At 44.9% G+C, this 18,813-nt stretch overlaps 1 protein-coding gene and 1 long non-coding RNA gene across 3 annotated transcripts; one reads left to right on the top strand and one right to left on the bottom strand.

Moving 5' to 3' along the window:
* Positions 1-1,431: 1,431 nt before the first annotated feature.
* Positions 1,432-16,707, bottom strand: C7H3orf62 (chromosome 7 C3orf62 homolog). 2 transcript variants are annotated; one of them, XR_006292380.1, is made up of 5 exons: positions 16,184-16,707; positions 9,612-9,892; positions 9,463-9,516; positions 7,579-7,670; positions 2,675-3,113 (listed from the first exon to the last, which is right to left on the bottom strand). XR_006292380.1 is itself a non-coding variant. In XM_027824249.3 (4 exons), exons 1-4 carry the CDS (start codon positions 16,332-16,334, stop codon positions 2,411-2,413), a joined length of 927 nt encoding a protein of 308 aa, XP_027680050.2. In that variant the 5' UTR covers positions 16,335-16,707; the 3' UTR covers positions 1,432-2,410. The 2 variants fall into 2 exon arrangements, 1 of the variants encoding a protein (XP_027680050.2); XM_027824249.3 differs by lacking the exon at positions 2,675-3,113 and adding an exon at positions 1,432-2,664 and having other exon boundaries at positions 9,463-9,892.
* Positions 7,250-18,534, top strand: LOC122466672. The gene is made up of 2 exons (XR_006292381.1): positions 7,250-7,800; positions 18,268-18,534. It is a non-coding gene; the product is annotated as an uncharacterized LOC122466672 (long non-coding RNA).
* Positions 18,535-18,813: the final 279 nt, after the last annotated feature.

The raw sequence follows: 18,813 nt of genomic DNA, 5'->3' as shown, positions 1-18,813 counted from the left end.
CCCTTTATCTAACCCAGTGTGTGGGAATCATAATGCAGGGCTGCTGTATAGTCCTCTCCACATTGAGGGAGGGGTGAATTTTATGAGCTTTTGCTGTATAATTCCCTGTGAAGTGCAAGATGGTATAATTTTGGGTTTATACTCCAGAAGGGGTGAGTGCCTGAGGAGCTGGTAGTTGCCCTAGCTGTAGTCTTCCCATGCAGGGGCTGGTCAGAGAGTCTGCATGTAACTGCAGCTAGGTGTGTCCCTACCTGTATATATGCTGGTGAAAGTGCAGGCTGGCAGGCTTTGCAGCTTGTCACAGCAGTACAGTGTAAAAGGGAGCCCAAGCTGATAGGTCAGGGGGCTCAGTGCTACCCCAGTTCCAGGTGACACGCCGGGTGAAACCCATCAACCCCCCTATTCATGAGACTGGTTACCCTGTCAAAGAAGGAAATCAGATTGGTTTGGCATGATTTCTTCTTGACAAATTGATCTTAGCTATTACTTATAACACTATTATTCTCTAGGTGCTTACAGTTTGATTGTTTAATACAGGCCTGCACAACTCGTAAAGTGGCGAGGGTCATATTACTCCAAAGAAAACAGCTGAGTGCCGAAACCCCCCGGCCCCGCAGAAACAACCCCCCCCCACAAGCGCTGCCCGCCCCGTGGAAACAAACCCTCCTCTCCCAGCGTCGCCCCGCTGAAACAGCTGTGGGCTGAAAAGGAAGGTTGTGGGGGAGGCGCTGGGGAAGGGATCAGGGCAGGGATTGGGTGTGTGTGAGGGGGGTTCAGGAGTCAGGGCAGGGGGCTGGGGAGGTGTGGGGTGTGTGAGTGGGGTGCAGGGATCAGGGCAGGGGGCTGGGGAGGTGTGAGGGGGTGCAGAGTGGGCTGGGGTGTGTGAGTGGGGTGCAGGGGTCAGGGTGGGCAGAGGGCTGGGGGTGTGGGCTGGGGTTGTGGGGGTGCTCACGGCAGGGGCTGGAGGGGGTATGCCCCAATTCCAGCCCCTTCCCCAAGGCCATGCTCCCTCCTCTTCTCCTCCTCCTCCTCCCCAGAGCAGCGAGTGTCCTGAGGCTCCACTCTTCCCCCTCCCTCCTGCTAGCAAGCGGCGGCAGGAAGAGGGGGAGGGGAGGGAACGTAGCACGCTGGGGGAAGAGGCCAGGGAGGAGCTTCGCTGCCAGCAGAGACCTGCTGCAGCAGGAGCTCCAGCTGCCGGCAGCATCAAGCTTCTGCCCCCACAGGAGGGGGCAGGTGAATGGAGAAGAGCAGGCTGGGCCGGGGCCCCTTTGGGCCCAGCGCCAGTGGTGCTGTGGTAAATCCGCTATTACCACCACTGCCTGCCCACCCACCCGGCTCGTCATCTCCCCACCCCCCACCCCCGGCTCGCCTACTCACCCCCATCGCCCCCTCACCTCCTCAGCCCCCGTCCCCTGCTGCCAGCTCACCTGCCCCCCAGCCACTGGCCTCTTCACCACCCCGCCCACCCACTGGCCAGCCAGTCCTTTTTAAAGATAGGTACTATGTTTGCCCTTCCCCTCTCCTCTGGGACCTCAGCTGTCCTCCATAAGTTCTCAAAGATCATCACCAATGGTTCAGAGTTTGCTTCAGCTAGTTCCGTAAGGCCCATAGGATGAATTTCATCAGGCCCTACTAACTTGAATACATATAAATATTCTTTAACCTGTTCTTTCCCTATTCTGGTATGAGTTCCTTGCCCCTTGTTAATATTAATTGTTTTAAGCATCTGGTCACAGTGAAGATTGAAGCCAAAAAAGCATTAAACATTTCAGCCTTCTATGTGTCATCCGTTATTTGCTCTCCTTTCCCCTTAGTTAATAGAAGAGAAAGGGGAAAGAACGTGTAGGTCTAACATATTTCTAGAACCACTTCTTACTGCCTTTTATGTCCCTTGCTAGGTGTAACTCATTGTGTGTCTTAGCACAAACTGTGTATATTCTCAACTGATTCTTGAATAATGTAGCTTTTGTCTAGGACTGGTGTGTTTCCATTGTATTTGAGAGGAACAGTGGATCGGTGAAGTATAAAAGAACTTGTATATCTTTGGCTCCACAATAATGTCTACATGTCTAGTGCGCCAGCCCCTTAACATTTTCTTTTGTTCACAATGGTTCTGTACCCCAGGAGACTTGAATCTGCAGATCCAATATTGGTGGAGAAAGTCAGTCACAGATAACGAAACATCCCTTCTTATGAGAAGAAAAAAAAAAAAAAAACCCAGAACTCAGAAGAAAACATGAATAGTACAAAACACTAGCATAAAGAAGGGAGAGTTTGAGAATAAATTGAGTTTATAAATTACTATTATTTTAATTGAACCTTTATACTACATGGAATCTGCCATTTTTTCCCCAGAAAGGCTCTATGTTTGAGAACTGTTGTTTCTATGTAAACCTTTGATCCAGTTTCCCTAGTTCAGCTGGTGCAGAGCAGAGATGGCCATGCTGTAATCCTCTTCCAAATCCAGAACTGTCTGGATAATCTCTTCATCCTCAATGTTTGGTCTTCGGTGCCTTGTCTCAGAACTGCTGCTCGCATCCATAAAGATGGCTAAAACATTGTCTCTAAGGGGGGACTCACCTGAGTGCCTGTGAACTCTGCTTAACTCATTCACTAGGGCCAGCTGTCCTGATAACTCCTCTATACCCAAACTGTTTGGGTTCCCTACAAAATAAAGGAAAATGCCATGAAAACCAGTCCGTAAGTGTAATCAGTAATTGAAGCAGAGTAAGAGAGTCTGTAAATATCTATAGGTACATTGTAACCACTCAGGGATCTTTACATGGGCACCAAACAGCTCTCCCATCATCTACTGGCTGAAGTGTGGCTGAGGAGACCTTTTGTATCCCAGTATGCTGTGAGTACTGGGCTCCTCACATTGGTTTGCTGTGGGGGCCGCTCAGAACCATGGTGTTCTGTACATTTTTATCTTGCCCCTCTAATGTCTCCTCTCTAAAGTGAACAATCCCAGTCATTTTAATCTTTCAGCATACAGGGGTTCTCCAAGCCCTGGATCATTCTTGTCATCCTTCTCTGAACCCCCATCTAGTTCTGCAGTCGTCTCTTTGATAAGGGGTGACCACTCCTGCACACATTATCCGGATGAAGCTCTACTGTTGATGGAGATAAAGGTATTATATTTTCTGCATCACTCTGCATCCCATTCCTTATGAATCCCAACATGCGCATTGAGCAGCGGTCTCCACTGAGCTGTCCAGTGATGCTTAGAAGCCTTTCAGGGCTCCAAATAAGCTGTATGGGTAATTAATTTTTTTCCTCCAGTGTGCATTACCTGGCATTTATCAATACTGAATTTCATGTGCCAGCTTGTTGCTCATTCATTGAGCTGAGCCGGTACGTAGCATAGTTGTAGATATTGGCAAAAATATGGCTTTTGCAGGGCAGAGTACCAAGGTTTGAGAAGCACATAGGGGTGTCATTGGCACAGAGCTGTGAAAGTGTGAAAATGTCCCTTTTCATCCACTCCTTCCCAGTCATAGGTTTTCCCCTACAACAAAATCTGGGCTACATCTCTTGTTTGGTGGTATAGATGGCAGAGGCGAGGATGGGGGAGTGACATGTTTTATAAGCCCAGAATATATGGCAGTGAAAGAGGTCTGTTAAGTTCCCATTCTATACATACCCAGGGTGAGGTCTCTGTATCCTGCCACAATACCAAGTGAAAGGCCTGCCTTAGTAGCGAGCATTCTGGGAAGTCTGAATCTGGCCTTAGGAGCAAGTGAATATAGCTTCAAGTGGCACCTTTCTAGAGTAAGCTGTGGCTATTCTTCTGATTTAGTATAGCAAGCTTGGGGGCTGTAGGCATATAGTAACTGGGGCAGAATGTTTGTCTTGATAATATGCTCCCAGTGCCACTTTTTCAGGTCATTTGATATTACGTTTGGCAGGATTGAGGGATTGCACACAGCTAGGGTAAGCCTGCAGCGCATCAATTGCTAAGAATCATAGAATAGCAGGGTTGGGAGGGACCTCAGGAGGTCTAGTCCAACCCCCTGCTCAAAGCAGGGCCAACACCAACTAAATCATCCCAGCCAGGGCTTTGTCAAGCCAGGCCTTAAAAACCTCTAAGGAAGGTCCTTTCTTATGCTGTGCACATGGCCGAGGAATATGCCCAGCCCACAGGCAGTGCAGATCTGTGATGTTCTACTAGCAAGGCTAGTAGGAGAGAGAGGTGCAGGTTGGGATGTGGTGGATCTCAGCTGTGTATAAGCAGTCCTGCCGAAGGCATCAAAGATGGGGAAAAAGACTTTTGGGAGCAGGAGGTCATGGCAGAAGCACTGTAGGGTCTCCATCGTGGCAGTGGGGATGCCCTGTCTAGTATGTCTGCCCCCTGGGGTAAGGGGCACACTGATTTGCTGTTGGGGCAGCTCAGCAGCATTGAAGGTGGTGAACTGATCATACAGAAGACTTAAGTCTTCTGTATCATAGAATATCAGGGTTGGAAGGGACCTCAGAAGAAGGTCATCTAGCCCAACCCCCTGCTCAAAGCAGGACCAATCCCAACTAAATCATCCCAGGCAGGGCTTTGTCAAACCCAACCTTAAAAACCTCTAAGGAAGGAGATTCCACCACCTCCCTAGGTAAAGCATTCCAGTGTTTCACCACCCTCCTAGTGAAAAAGTTTCTTAATATCCAACCTAAACCTCCCCCACTGCAACTTGAGACCATTACTCCTTGTTCTATCATCTGCTACCACTGAGAACAGTGTAGATCCATCCTCTTTGAAAGCAGCTATCAAATCCTGCCTCATTCTTCTCTTCTGCACACTAAATCCCAGTTCCCTCAGCCTCTCCTCATAAATCATGTGCTCCAGCCCCCTAATAATTTTTGTTGCCCTCTGGCAGACTCTTTCCAATTTGTCCACATCCTTCTTGTGGAAACTGGACACAGTACTCCCGATGAGGCCTCACGAATTCCGAATAGAGGGGAACGATCACGTCCCTCGAGCTGCTGGCAATGCTCCTACGTATACAGCCCAAAAGGCCATTAGCCTTCTTGGCAACAAGGGCACACTGTTGACCCATATCCAGCTTCTCGTCCACTGTAATCCCCTCGGTCCTTTTCTGCAGAACTGCTGCCTAGCCACTTTGTCCCTAGTCTGTAGTAGTGCATGGGATTCTTCCGTCCTAAGTGTGGGACTCTGCACTCATCTTTGTTGAACCTCAGATTTCTTTTGGCTCAGTCTTCTAATTTGTCTAGGTCTCTCCGTATCCTATCCCTACCCTCCAGCATATCTACCACTCCTCCCAGTTTAGTGTCATCTGCAAACTTGCTGAGGGTGCAATCCACGCCATCCTCCAGATCATTAATGAAGATATTGAACAAAACCGGCCCCAGGACTGGCCCTTGGGGCACTCTGATACTGGCTGCCAACTAGACATGGAGCCATTGATCACTACCCATTGAGCCTGATGATCTAGCCAGCTTTCTATCCACCTTATAGTCCATTCATCCAGCCCATACTTTAACTTGCTGGCAAGAATACTGTAGAACAGGTATATCACGCAGAGCCAGCTTCCTATCTCCCTCGGCTGGAGGCATCACCTATGGGTTGAGAGGGTAGTTTAGCGTTAACGTCGACTCAGTGCTTGGCTTTTTTTGCTGAGCATATTCATCATGCTGCCGCTTAGGGTGCATGGCCATACATCCAGAGTGAACTGGACTGAGACACCAAACACATTTAATCTAGTTCACCAAGCAGCTAGTGGTTGTTAGTGGGGCTGTCAAATGATTAAACAAATTAATCATGATTAATTGCGCTGTTAAAGAATAGAATACCATTTATTTAGATATTTTTGGATGTTTTCTACATTTTAAAATATATTGATTTTAATCACAACACAGAATACAAAGTGTACAGTGCTCACTCTGATTTTGATTACAAATATTTGCACTGTAAAAAACAAAATACTATTTTTCAATTCACCTCATTGCACTACAGTACTATCTCTTTATCATGAAAGTTGAACCTACAAATATAGAATTATGTACAAAAACCCCCTGCATTCAAAACTAACACATGTAAAACTTTAGAGCCTCCAAGTCCACTCAGTCCTACTTCTTGTTCAGCAAGTCACTGAGACAAACAAGTTTGTTTTCATTTGCAGGAATTAATTCTGCCTGCTTCTTGTTTACAATGTCATCTGAAAGTGAGACCAAGCATTCTCATGACACTGTTGTAGCTGGCTTTGCAAGATATTTACATGCCAGATGTGCTCAAGATTCATTTGTCCCTTCATGCTTCAACCACCCTTTCAGAGGACATGCATCCATGCTGATGACTGGTTCTGCTCAATAACGATCCAAAACATTGTGGACCGACTCATGTTCAGTTTCATTATCTGAGTCAGATGCCACCAGCAGAAGGTTGATTTTCTTTTTTGGTGGTTCCGGTTCTGTAGTTTCTGCATCAAAGTGTTGCTCTTTTAAGACTTCTGAAAGCATGCTCCACACCTTGTCCCTCTCAGATTTTGGAGGGCACTTCAGATTCTTAAACCTTGGGTCTAGTGCTGTATCTATCCTTAGAAATCTTACATTGGTACCTTCTTTGCGTTTTGTCAAATCTGCAGTGAAAGTGTTCTTAAAATGAACAACATGTGCTGGGTCATCATTTGAGACTGCTATAACATGAAGTATATGGCAGAATGTGGGTAAAACAGCAGAAGACATTCTCCCCCAAGGAGTTCAGTCACAAATTTAATGAACGCATTATTTTTTAAATGAGCATCATCAGCATGGAAGCATGTCCTCTGGAATTGTGGCCGAAGCATGAAGGGGCATACGAATGTTTAGCATATCTGGCATGTAAATACCTTGGAATGCCAGCTACAAAAATGCCATGCAAATACCTGTTCTCACTTTCAGGTGACATTGTAAATAAGAAGATGGCAGCATTATCTCCTGTAAATGTAAACAAACTTGTTTGTCTTAGCAATTGGCTGAACAAGAAGTAGGACTGAGTGGACTTGTAGGCTCTGAAGTTTTACATTGGGGTTTTTGCGTTACATAACTGCACTCAAAAAAAACCAAAACCACCCTCTAAATTTGTAAATTGCATTTTCAGGATAAAGAGATTGCACTATAGTACTCGTATGAGGTGAATTGAAAAATAGTATTTCTTTCATTTCTACAGTGCAAATATTTGTAATAAAAATCATATAAAGTGAGCACTGTACATTGTATTCTGTATTGAAATTGAAATCAATATATTTCAAAATGTAGAAAAACATCCAAAAATATTTAATAGATTTCAGTTAGTATTCTATTGTTTAACAGTGTGATTAATTGCAATTGATTTCTTTGAGTTAATCACGTGAGTTAACTGGGAGTAATCAACACCCTAGTTTTTAGTAACTTTAGTTATGCCTGATCTGGCTGGATTTGAACAGGTGGCTTAGTGGCAAACAGCTCCATTGCCTGTTATCTGTCCCCTTACATTTACAGGTCCTTACAATCCCTTCTACAAAAGGGTGAGGAGATGTTTTTAAAAGACTTCACAGAGCTGGAAAAGCCAGCCTACCCTGAATGCAAGGAAGAAGAGCAGAGCTCTAGACTCACCAGGTGTGTCAGGAAGAGCCTGTGGAATGTCTCGGGGGACAGCATGGACAGCTACGTTTGCTTCTGACTTCGTGCATCTTTCAGCATCTTTGCTAGACAAAATAACGGAATGGTTTTGGTTCTCTGGGCAAGCTGCACTGCAGAAGTTTGTCAAATGGTTGACAGCAAAAATGGAGCTTTATAAACATAAGGACTAAATGTAGGGCACACATTCAAATGAAGGTATGGTGACAATGGTTGTATAGTCTGAGACATCTTCTAATGTGCATGTGTAGGGCCCTACCAATTTAATGGCTGTGAAAAGACGTGTCATGGACCATGAAATAAGCCCTTCCCTGTGAAATCTGATCTCTCCCTGCTGCTGGGAGCATCCCAGGCAGGGGCTCCTAGCTGCTAGTTGTGGCCAGGTAGGGGCTTGTCCTTCCCCTGCATGTCCTCTCAGACAGATCAGACCCACCTCCAAAGGCAGCTCAGAAGTGAGGGTGTACCACTCTCACTTCTGTGCCGCAGCAGCCCTGGAGCTGGGTTCGGGGCTTCTGCCGCTGCTCAGGGCGCCCAGCCTAGGGGCTTGCGTGCACTGACTCCTGCCACGGCTCGGGGCGCCTGGGCTTGGGGTTTCTGCCCCCAGAGCACCAGCTGGGGCTTGGGATGCCCAGGTTCAGGGCACATGGGGTTAGGGCTTCTGGCCCCATGGCTCTTGCCAGGGCTCAGGGTGCCCAGGCTCAGGGCTTCTACGCCTATGGCTCCAGCCAGGGCTTGGGACACCCAGTCTCGGAGCTTCTGCCCCCGCAGCTCCAAATGAGGCTTCCACCCCATGCATCCTGCTGGGGCTCAGGACTTCTGCCCCCATGTCTTCTGCCAGGGCTTGGGGTTCTGCCCCTGCAGCTTGTGCCAGGGCTTGGGGTGCCCATTTTTCCAGGGGGCCCCCCAAATTGGCCAGGACAGGGCCCATGCGTTAATCAGCCACTGGCTAGGACTAGCAGGTAGGAGCCCCCAGCTGTAGCACTTCCAGGAGCATGGGGGAGGTCAGACCCACCTCCACCTCCAGGAGCCTCCTCCAGCTGCAGGAAGCTCCTGCAGCCCAGCTCTGAAGGCAGCACAGAAGCGAGGGGTGCAATCCCTCTGCAACAGCTTTGGCAACCACCACCACCTTTTTTTGGAGTTGGGCCCCCCACAGTTACAACACTGTGAAATTTCAGATGTGAACATCTGAAAATGTGACTAGTTTTCAAATCCAATGGCTGTGAAATTGATTAGAATGGACCATAAATTTGGTAGGGTCCTATGCATGTGAAGGTTTTTTCACATGGTGACTCACCTGAAATTTGTCTCAGACATGAGTATTACTATATTGCATTTCAAGCTCTTTGGAACAGGGACTGTCTTACTGTACAGCACCTAGTACAAAGGAGCCCTGAGACTGAAGTCTCTAGATGCTACTGTAATGCAAATAATAATTAATACTAAACCATTCACAGATTCAGGCCAGAAGACACCATTATGATAATGTAGCCTAAACTCCTGCATAACACAGGCTGGCGATATGCTTCACAGCCCTGTGTAGCAAGGCATTAGGAGGGAGGCAAACAGCATTCTCCACCTACAGGCAGAAGGATAAATGTGGGCAAGAGAGGTTGCCCAAAATTGCAGAGAATACTTGTGACAGAGTTGGAAATAGCACCCTGGAGTCCTGATTCTCAGTGCCCCTCTAAGCACTAGAGCCCATTCCCCTCTCAGAAATAATATCTACTGTCTGAGCTTCTGGAGGAAACATTCTTGCACATATCTCCTCAGAACTTCCCTCCTCTTGGAAGTCTTGAAACTGGACACCCTGACCATGTCTTAACAGTATTCATGACAAAGAACTGTGAATACAAATTGTACCTTGCGTGCCTTTTCCTCCATCTCTCGCTGTCCCCCAGAGTTCTTGGAAGTTGTCTATCAGGCACAAAAATGGAAGAACGTAGCCAAGTATTTTCCTTACTTGTCAAAGGTTCTCTCTTTGGGCATAAGGGATTTTGGGCAATGCTTACTGGAATAAGGTTTGATATGAAGACAGGATTCTTTTTTTCCAGCACACAGGAGACTGCTGCAGACTGGTTGAGGTAGGAAGATAAGGTAGAAGTAGGATCTCTTCTGTAACTACCTCTGTTCATCTGGGGAAAGGAGGAAGGTGTCTCTGTCTGCAAGTCTGAATTCTGTTTATTGATGCAATCTTCTGAGTGACAGAAAGGAGCTGTGAGATCTTCAAATGCCCTGTCTATAGCTGCAGTCAGTTCCTTCCTGCATCTCCTTAGTTTTTCTGACATCTCACCTAAAAGAGATGAGGTTTCTAATTACACACTGTATTGTAAGCATATAAGGAAAAAGAAAAGGAGTACTTGTGGTACCTTAGAGACTAACAAATTTGAGCATAAGCTTTCGTGAGCTACAGCTCACTTCATCGGATGCATCCAATGAAGTGAGCTGTAGCTCACGAAAGCTTATGCTCAAATAAATTGGTTAGTCTCTAAGGTACCACAAGTACTCCTTTTCTTTTTGCGAATACAGACTAACACGGCTGCTACTCTGAAACCTGTCATATAAGGAAAGTAAAAGACAACTGCAGTAAGAATAAATTATATCAGTACCTGGAAAGATAATGGAGCAAATAAGCAATCAGTTTGCAAGCACCTAGAAGATAATAAGGTGATAAGAACAAATTATGTCAAACCAACCTAATAGCTTTCTTTGATGGGGTAACAAGCCTTGTGGAGGGGGGTGGGTTGGAAAGCAGTAGATGTGGTATATTGGACTTTATTAAGGCTTTTTATACTGTCTCCCATGACCTTCTCATAAACAAACTAAGGAAATACAACCTAGATGGAACTAGTATAAGGTAGGTGCATTACTGTCTGGGAAAGGTTTTCCAACCAGTTATCTGTAGTTCACAGTCAAGCTGGAAGGGCATATCAAGTGAAGTCCCACAGAGATAAATTCTGGGTTTGGTTCTGTTCAATATCTTTATCAGTGATTTAAATAATGGCATAAAGAGCACACTTATAAAGTTTGCAGATGATACCAAGCAGGGAGGGTTGCAAGTGCTTTGGAGGATAGGATTAAAATTCAGAATAATCCAGAAAAATCTGAAGAAAATGGAATGAAATTCAATAAGGACAAATGCAAAGTACTCCACTTAGGCAGGAACATTTGCACATACACAAAATAGGAAAATGACTGGCTAGGAAGGAGTACTGTGAAAAGGATCTGGGAGTGGTCATAGTAGATCACAAGCTAAATATGAGTCAATTACTCCTGGGGGAATTCTGCACATGTCCATAATTAATGAGCCACACATACTTTTATTTTTTTGCACAGAAAAAAAATTCTGCCAAAATGTTGCTGCATTTCTGCCTTTTGCCCACAAGAGGGCACTGTGATGACAGAACACAGCAGCAGTTCCTGGCCAGCTAGGGAAGAGAAAGGGCTTGCACTGCCTTCTTCACAGCACCTGTCAGGCCAGGTCAGGAGACAGGGGCTCACAAGGGCTAGTGGGGGAGGACAGACTGGGGCAGGGGCTGAATGGGAGTGGAGGCACAGGGCCACAGGGGGGGAGGGAGGTGCTGAGCTACACAGGGTGGAGGGACACTTGGGGACAGGATCAGATGTGCTGACTGAATGGGAGACGCTAGGGGTCAGCCAGGGTCTGCATGAGGGAAGTTCCCTAACAATCCCTTGCCACCCCCACCCCCCCCCAAAAAAAAAAAACCACACATGTTCCGTACTTCTCCCACCCATACCCAACAACCCTTCAAGTTCACACTCAGGCTCCTTCCCAGCAATTACATCTCTCTCCCTTAGTTCCTCCATTACCCCTAACTCCCCCAAACCTTTGCACTGCTTCTGAGGGGTGAAGGAAATACGGTTCTGTATTGTAGTTTAAATGAATTATTACTCAGAGTTCAGTATCAATATGCCTGGTAAGAAATCTATTTGTGAAAACACATTTCCTGAATCTTTTTTGTTTTCTGTACTGTTACAGACATATTTGCTGACAGCTATTCTGAAATAAATGACCAAAAATAATTGAAACTGGTGTGATTATATGGTGTTATTCTGACAAATATGCAGAATTTGAAAATATTTTGCCCAGAATTGTTAATTTTTTGGCGCAGAATTCCCCCAGGAGTAAACAGTGTAACACTGTTGCAAAAAAAGCACAAACATAATTCTGGGATGTATTAGCAGGAATGTTGTAAGCAAGACACAAGAAGTAATTCTTCCGCTCTACTCTGTGCTGATTTGGCTTCAACTGGAGTATTGTGTCCAGTTTTGGGTGCCACATTTCAGGAAATATGTGGACAAATTGGAGAAAGTCGAGAGAGAGCAACAAAAATGATTAAAGGTCTATAAAACGTGACCTATGAGGGAAGATTGGAAAACTTGGGTGTGATGGGTGAAACTCCGCCCCCCCCCCCCCCCCCCAATCTGGTGCCATTTGATGTGCCACCTGATGTGCTGGGGTCCCACTGGTTCCACCCATTCCACCAGCCTGGGTTTCCTCATCCTGTCCTAGCTGTGCCAGGCCCTCAAGCCTTCTCTAGCATGCGCACACATGCACGCACATGTAAGGACACCCAGCTGCAGACAGACTGAAATTAGCTCTGTGGGGAAGATTCAGCTCAGTGATTTACTCAGCACTCATGTGCACACCTCCTTTGGAGTGTAAATCCAATCTAATATTGTCTTGAACTGTAGAGAGAGATCTGCACAGCGCAAACTCATAAAAATTGCCCCCTCCCTCAACATGGAGACAGATATGCACAGCTTTTTGCGCCCCCCATGAATTGTACAAACTGGGATTTGTAACAAACAAAAAATAAGTTTAACTACAAAAGGTAAATTTTAAGTGATTAAAGGGATAGCAAACAGAACAAAGCAGATTACTGAGCAAACAAAACACAACATGCAAATTAAGCTTAATACACACAAGAAACAGGTTACAAAATGTAATTTCTCACCCTAAATGATGTTTTAGGCAGGTTGCAGAGTTTCTGGAGCTTAGAGTTCCAGTTATTTCTCTTTACAGACTGGACCCCTGCCTTTCCCTTCAGGTCTTTTTAGCAATCTTCCTTCTTGGACAGGGAGGCAATGGAGAAGAGTCTTGATTGCCTTACTCCCCAGCCTTAAATAGAATTTACATAAGGCAGGAATCTTTTGTTTCCCAGTCTGACCTCCCACCCCCCTCTTAATGGAAAGACACTGAAAGCCCAAGATGGGGGTCTAGTACCAGGTGACCCAGTCACCTGACCCTTTAGTGTCAAAGCAGCAACCCCGGAAGCTTCTGAGGAAGGTGGGAGAGTAGTATCTGCTCTTATTATTCTTTCTAATGGCCCATTGAGGCTGATTGGGGGAATGCCCACCAGACAGTAGGCAGATACACACATGGTTGTAATTGTTGCATGGTCAGTATTCCTAACCTCAGATACTGAAATGACACATACATATTGGATAAACACATTCAGTAGATCAGAACCTTTCCAATGATACCTCACATGACCCCATATTGCATAATACATATCTTAGTTATGGCATATTCATATCATAATTTTATGCAGAATATGGGGTGCAGTGTCACACTGGGTTTGTTTAGTCTGGAAAAGAGAAGACTGAGAAGGGACATGATAACAGTTTTCAAGTACATAAAAGGTTATTACAAGGAGGAGGGAGAAAAACAAACAAAAAAAACGCATTCTTGTTAACCTCTAAGAATAGGACAAGAAGTAATGGGCTTAAATTGCAGCAAGGGCAGTTTAGGTTGGACAATACAAAAAGCTTCCTGTCAGGATAGTTAAGATCTGGAATAAATTGCCTAGGGAGGTTGTGGAATCTGTGTCATTGGAGGTTAAGAGCAGGTTAGACAAACACCTGTCAAGGATGTCTAGATAATACTTAGTCCTCCCATGAGTGCAGGGGACTGGACTAGAAGACTTGAGGTCCCTTCCAGTCCTCTGATTCTATAACTAAGGGCTTGTTTTCACTGTTAGAAAAATTCAATATTTTATCTTATGGTACCTATGTGAGTGAGCTATCTCAAGGCAAAAACAGTGAAGAGTAGGACCGCAAGGTAAACTAGACCAGGTCACCTTCAGGCAGGAGTACAAGGCTGACCTCCTCTAGTTTATCTTGTAAAAGTAAAGTGCCTGCTCTTTACTGTTTTTTTACCTCAGGATAGCTCATGCACATTAGTTACTTTGAGGTAAAAAAATGCCACTTTTCTTGCAGTGAATACAAGCCCTAAAATAAGCAATGGAGTAAAATGAGGATGTAATTCCAGTTGAGGGTGCTGGAGACCAAGAGAGGTCATCACCAGATCTCCAATACATCCAGATATTCCCTGACTGCAGAGCTGTTACTTTGCAATAGAAACATTCTCATGCAAAAGTATTTCCATTATGTGTGTGACTGGTTCGGTCACACAGACCCCCTTGGGACTGTCACCTGACATGCTGAAACTACCTCTGAGCCCGTTTTCCCTAAAGGCATGGGACTTCAGAACCCTGACTTGGTGAGCCAGACACACCAGTCTGCTGCAACACAGACCCAGATCTGAACCACGCCTCCAAAGCTGCAGGCTTTAACTGAAAGCCACTCAGCAGGTATTTTTGTCTCCAGGACCCAGACACCCAGCTCCCAATGGGATCCAAACCCCAATAAATCCATTTTACTCTGAATAAAGGTTATACAGGGTAAACTCATAAATTGTCCGCCCTCTATAACACTGATAGAGATACGCACAGCTGTTTGCTCCCCCAGGTATTAATCACTTACTCTGGGTTAATAAAATAACCTTTTTTTAAATTAAGCATAAGAAGTAGGATTTAAGTGGTTTCAAGTAACAGACAGAACAAAGTAGGTTACCAAGCAAACTAAAACACATGCAAGTCTAAGCCTAATAGATTAGGCAACTGAATACAGGTAAAATCTCACCCTCAGAGATGTTCCAATAAGCTTCTTTCACAGACTAGACTCCTTCCTTGTCTGGGCGCAATCCTTTCCCCTGGTACAGTTCTTGTTAGTTCCAGCTCAGGTGGTAACAAAGGGGATTTCTCATGACTGCAGCCCCTTTGTTCTGTTCCATCCCCTTTAATAGCTTTGGCACAAGGCGGGAATCCTTTGTCTCTCTCTGGGTTCCCACCCCTCCTTCTAAATGGAGGAGCACCAGGTTAATGATGGATTCCAGTTCAGGTGACATGATCACATGTCCTGCGAGTCTTCATTACCCACTTGCTGGCACACAGGAAGTCTTACAAGTAAAGAGAGCCATTTACAACCAATTGTCCTGATTAATGGGAGCCATCAAGAGTCCAAACCACCATTAATAGGACCTCAGGGTTATATTTCATATTCCTAGTTTCAGATACAAGAATGATACATTCATACAAATAGCATGACCACACTCAGATTATAAGCTTTGCAATGATACTTTACAAGAGACTTTTTGCATAAAGCATACTCCAGTTATATCATATCTACACTTATAAACATATTTTTATAAAAATATGGAGTGCAAGGTCACAATATGTAAATTCAGTATTCCAAAATCACCACATTAAAATACCTATCTGTTCATCTACCCACCTTGCTATCTAGCTGTAGAATTTAAATGGCACTAATCCCCAATGCATCCAAGTACCATCCTAGGGTTCAGTTCATTATACTTGGGTTTTGCCTCATGCCTTTCACCCCCTTCTGATAGATGTATGACTGTGTGCTGGCCATTCATAAAAGCATGACTGTATAAGCCATTGCTATGTGGAAATTTGAAGACATCATATGTGCCTTGTTTTCTAACAAGAGTGTAAATTTGAACACACAGAACTAAACCCTGCTACTTTAGAAGCCATCCAGATTTCAAAAATTAGATGGATGCCTAATTTGAGTATCTTGAACTAGGAAATAGATTCTACAACAGACAACTCTCTAGGTTCTGAATCCATCAGACAGTCATTAAAGAGGTCTTTCCTGGACACAGCAACTGGTGTCCATTCAAAAAGGTGGGATGAATTAGTCTGCTCCAGAAAACCCAATAATAATGGGGGATTGCAACTCTCCCCATATTGACTGGGTAAATGTCGCTTCAGGATGGGATGCAGAGAGTATCTGGACACCGTTAATGACTGCTTCTTCGAGCAGCTAGGCCTAGAACCCACAAGGGGAGAGGCAATCCTTGATTTAGTCTTAAGTGGAGCACAGGATCTGGGCCTAGGGATTAATATAGTTGCACCACTCAATAATAGCAACCATCATGTAATTAAATTTAATATCCTAGTGTGGGGGGGGGGGGGGGAAAATAAAGAAACCTACCACAGGAGTATTTAACTTCAAAATGGGGAAGTACACAAAAATGAAAAAGCTAGTTAAACAGAAATTAAAAGGAACAGTCGCAAGGGTGAAATGCCTGTAAGCTGCATGGAAACTATTTTATAACACCACAATAGAGGCTTGAACTAAATGTATGCCCCAAATAAAAAAAAAAGAAACAGTAAAAGGATCAGAAAATGCCACTATGGCTAAACAGCAGAGTCAAAGAGGCAGTTAGAGGTTGTAACAGGATGCAACTCACCACTGCAGCACCTCCTGCTGGCTTCCTGGGGATTAGCTCTGCTAGCCAGTGTGCCCTCTTCTGGTGCTGTCTCACCCGCCGTCACTTCTGTTCCTGGACTCGTCGTTCCAAGGACCACGGCATCCTCTTCAGGACAGAGCCCTCCAGCCATGACATATTCTGTTCTCCCCCCTTCCGGGGAAACTGCAGGTTTCTGTCCAGCCACTTCCCTCAGTGGCAACTGCCACCAGTTGTCTGGCCACTTCCTCAATGGTGTTGGGGGTGGGGGAACCCAGGCCCGCCCACTACTGTGGCTCCCGACACAGGGACCCCACAGATAGCTGCCATTTGCTGCGTTCCCTCCAACTCCTCAGTTCCTTTCCTTGGGCCACCTCCCCATGGCCCCCCAGAAACCTCTTCATCCCTGTCTCAGGGCCTCAGCCTGCGAATCGCTGCAGCTCCCCAATCAATGCTGGCAGCACTATTCTGTCCAGGGTGCTAGCAACCTTCCCCCTGATCTTCCCTTCTCAAGCTCCAAGCAGCTACTGAAGTTTATCTGCCCCTCAGCTCTTCTTATATGGGCCTGCCAGGCCCTGATTGGCTGCTCTCTCAGCCCTTCTCTGATTGGCTGCCTCCTACGCAGCCTCCCTAGGGCTCTATTAACCCCTTAGTGCCCAGTGTAAGGCAGGTGCCCCATCACACAGGCAAAAAGGTGCCCTTTAAAAAATGGAAGGCAAATCCTGCTGAGGAAGATAGAAAAGAGCATATACTCTGGCAAGTCAAGTGTAATTAGGTAGGCCAAAAAAGAATTTGAAAAGCAACTAGCAAAAGACACAAAAATCAACACCAAAAAAAAAAAGTTTTTAAGTATATCAGAATCAGGAAGCCGGCCAAACAACCAGTGCAGCCACTGGACGACCAAAGTGCTAAAGGAGCATTCAAGGAAGACAAGGCCATTGCAGAGAATCTAAATGAATTCTTTAATTGGTCTTCACTGCAGAGGATGTGAGGGAGACTCCCACACCTGAGCCATTCTTTTTAGATAACAAATCTGAGGACCAGTCTCAGAGTGAGCTATGCAGTGTTGCTGTAGCTGTTTTGGTCCCAGGATATTAGAGAAGTAAGATGGGTGAGATAGTATCTTTTATTGGTGAGAGACAAGCTATTGAGCTTACATAGAACTCTTCTTCCATGCTGAAGAGACTCCAGAGGCAATTCTGGCAATTACAGGCTAGTAATCCTAACTTTGGTACAGGCAACTTGGTTGAAACTATAGTAATGAACAGAATTATCAGATACACAGATGAACATGATATATTGGGGAGGAGTCAACACACCTTTTGTCATCATGCCTCAACATGGGTGATCCAGTGGATATAGTGTACTTGGACTTTCAGAAAGCCTTTGACAGGGTCCCTCATCAAAGTCTCTTAAACCAAGTAAGTAGTCATGGGGTAGGAGGGACAGTGTCTCATGGATTAGTTGCTGGTTAAAAGATAGGAAACAAAGGGTAGGAATAAATGGCCAGTTTTCACAGTGGCAAGAGATAAATAGCAGGGACGCCCAAGGATCTGTCCTGGGACCTGTGCTGTTCAGCATATTCATTAATGATCTGGAAAAGGGGATATGCCGTGAGCTGGCAAAATTTGAAGATGATACTACATTACTCAAGATAGTTAAGTCCAAAGCAGACTGCGAAGAGTTACAAAGGTATCGCATAACACTGGTTGACTGGGCAACAAAGATGGCAGATGAAATTTAATTTTGATACTTGCAAAACAATGCACACTGGAAAAAATAATCCTAATTACAAATACAAAAAGATGGAATCTAACTCAGCTGTTACCACTCTAGAAAAAGTTCTTGGAGTCATTCTCTGAAAACATCTGCTCAATGTGCAGGGGTAGTCAAAAAAGCGAACTGAATGTTAGGAGCCATTAGGAAAGGGATAGATAATAAGACAGAACATATCATGATGCCATGAACTAGACACTGTACTGAGCAACATCAAACCCGGAATGGTGGCAGGATACAACATTTTGCCAGAGTTCCCGAAACACCTTGGAACCAACACCAGCCAATGGTTATCTAAATTTCTGATGCAGATTGTCAATGAGGGTAACCTGTCAAGGATCTGGAGAATGTCAAAAGTGATGGCCCTTCTAAAATCCAGAAAGAACCTGTACAGGGCAGGAAACTGCTGATAAATCTCTCTACAATCTGTCATCTTCAAAGTCCTGGACTGCCTTATCCTCCAGCATATATAAATTGCACTTTAACGACAAAGAGATTGCACTACAGTACTTGTATGAGGTGAATTGAAAAATACTATTTCTTTTGTTTATCACTTTTACAGTGCAAATATTTGTAATCAAAAATAATATACACTTTGATTTCAATTACAGCACAATACAATATGTATGAAAATGTAGAAAAACATCCAAAATATTTAATAAATTTCAATTGGTGTACTATTGTTTAATAGTGCAATTAAAACTGCGATTCATCGCAATTAATGTTTTTGAGTTAATCGCGTGAGTTAACTGTGAATAATCGACAGCCCTACTAGCAATCAATAACCATAGATATCAACAAGTCAGACACTAAATACTGAGGAGCTTTAATTACCAATGACAATTTGGGGAAGGAGG

This window comes from Chelonia mydas, chromosome 7, assembly GCF_015237465.2.
Source record: "Chelonia mydas isolate rCheMyd1 chromosome 7, rCheMyd1.pri.v2, whole genome shotgun sequence".
NCBI classification, from domain to species: Eukaryota; Metazoa; Chordata; order Testudines; family Cheloniidae; genus Chelonia; species Chelonia mydas.
Note: the sequence above shows the minus strand (reverse complement) of the source record. Positions and strands in the feature narration are given on the sequence as shown.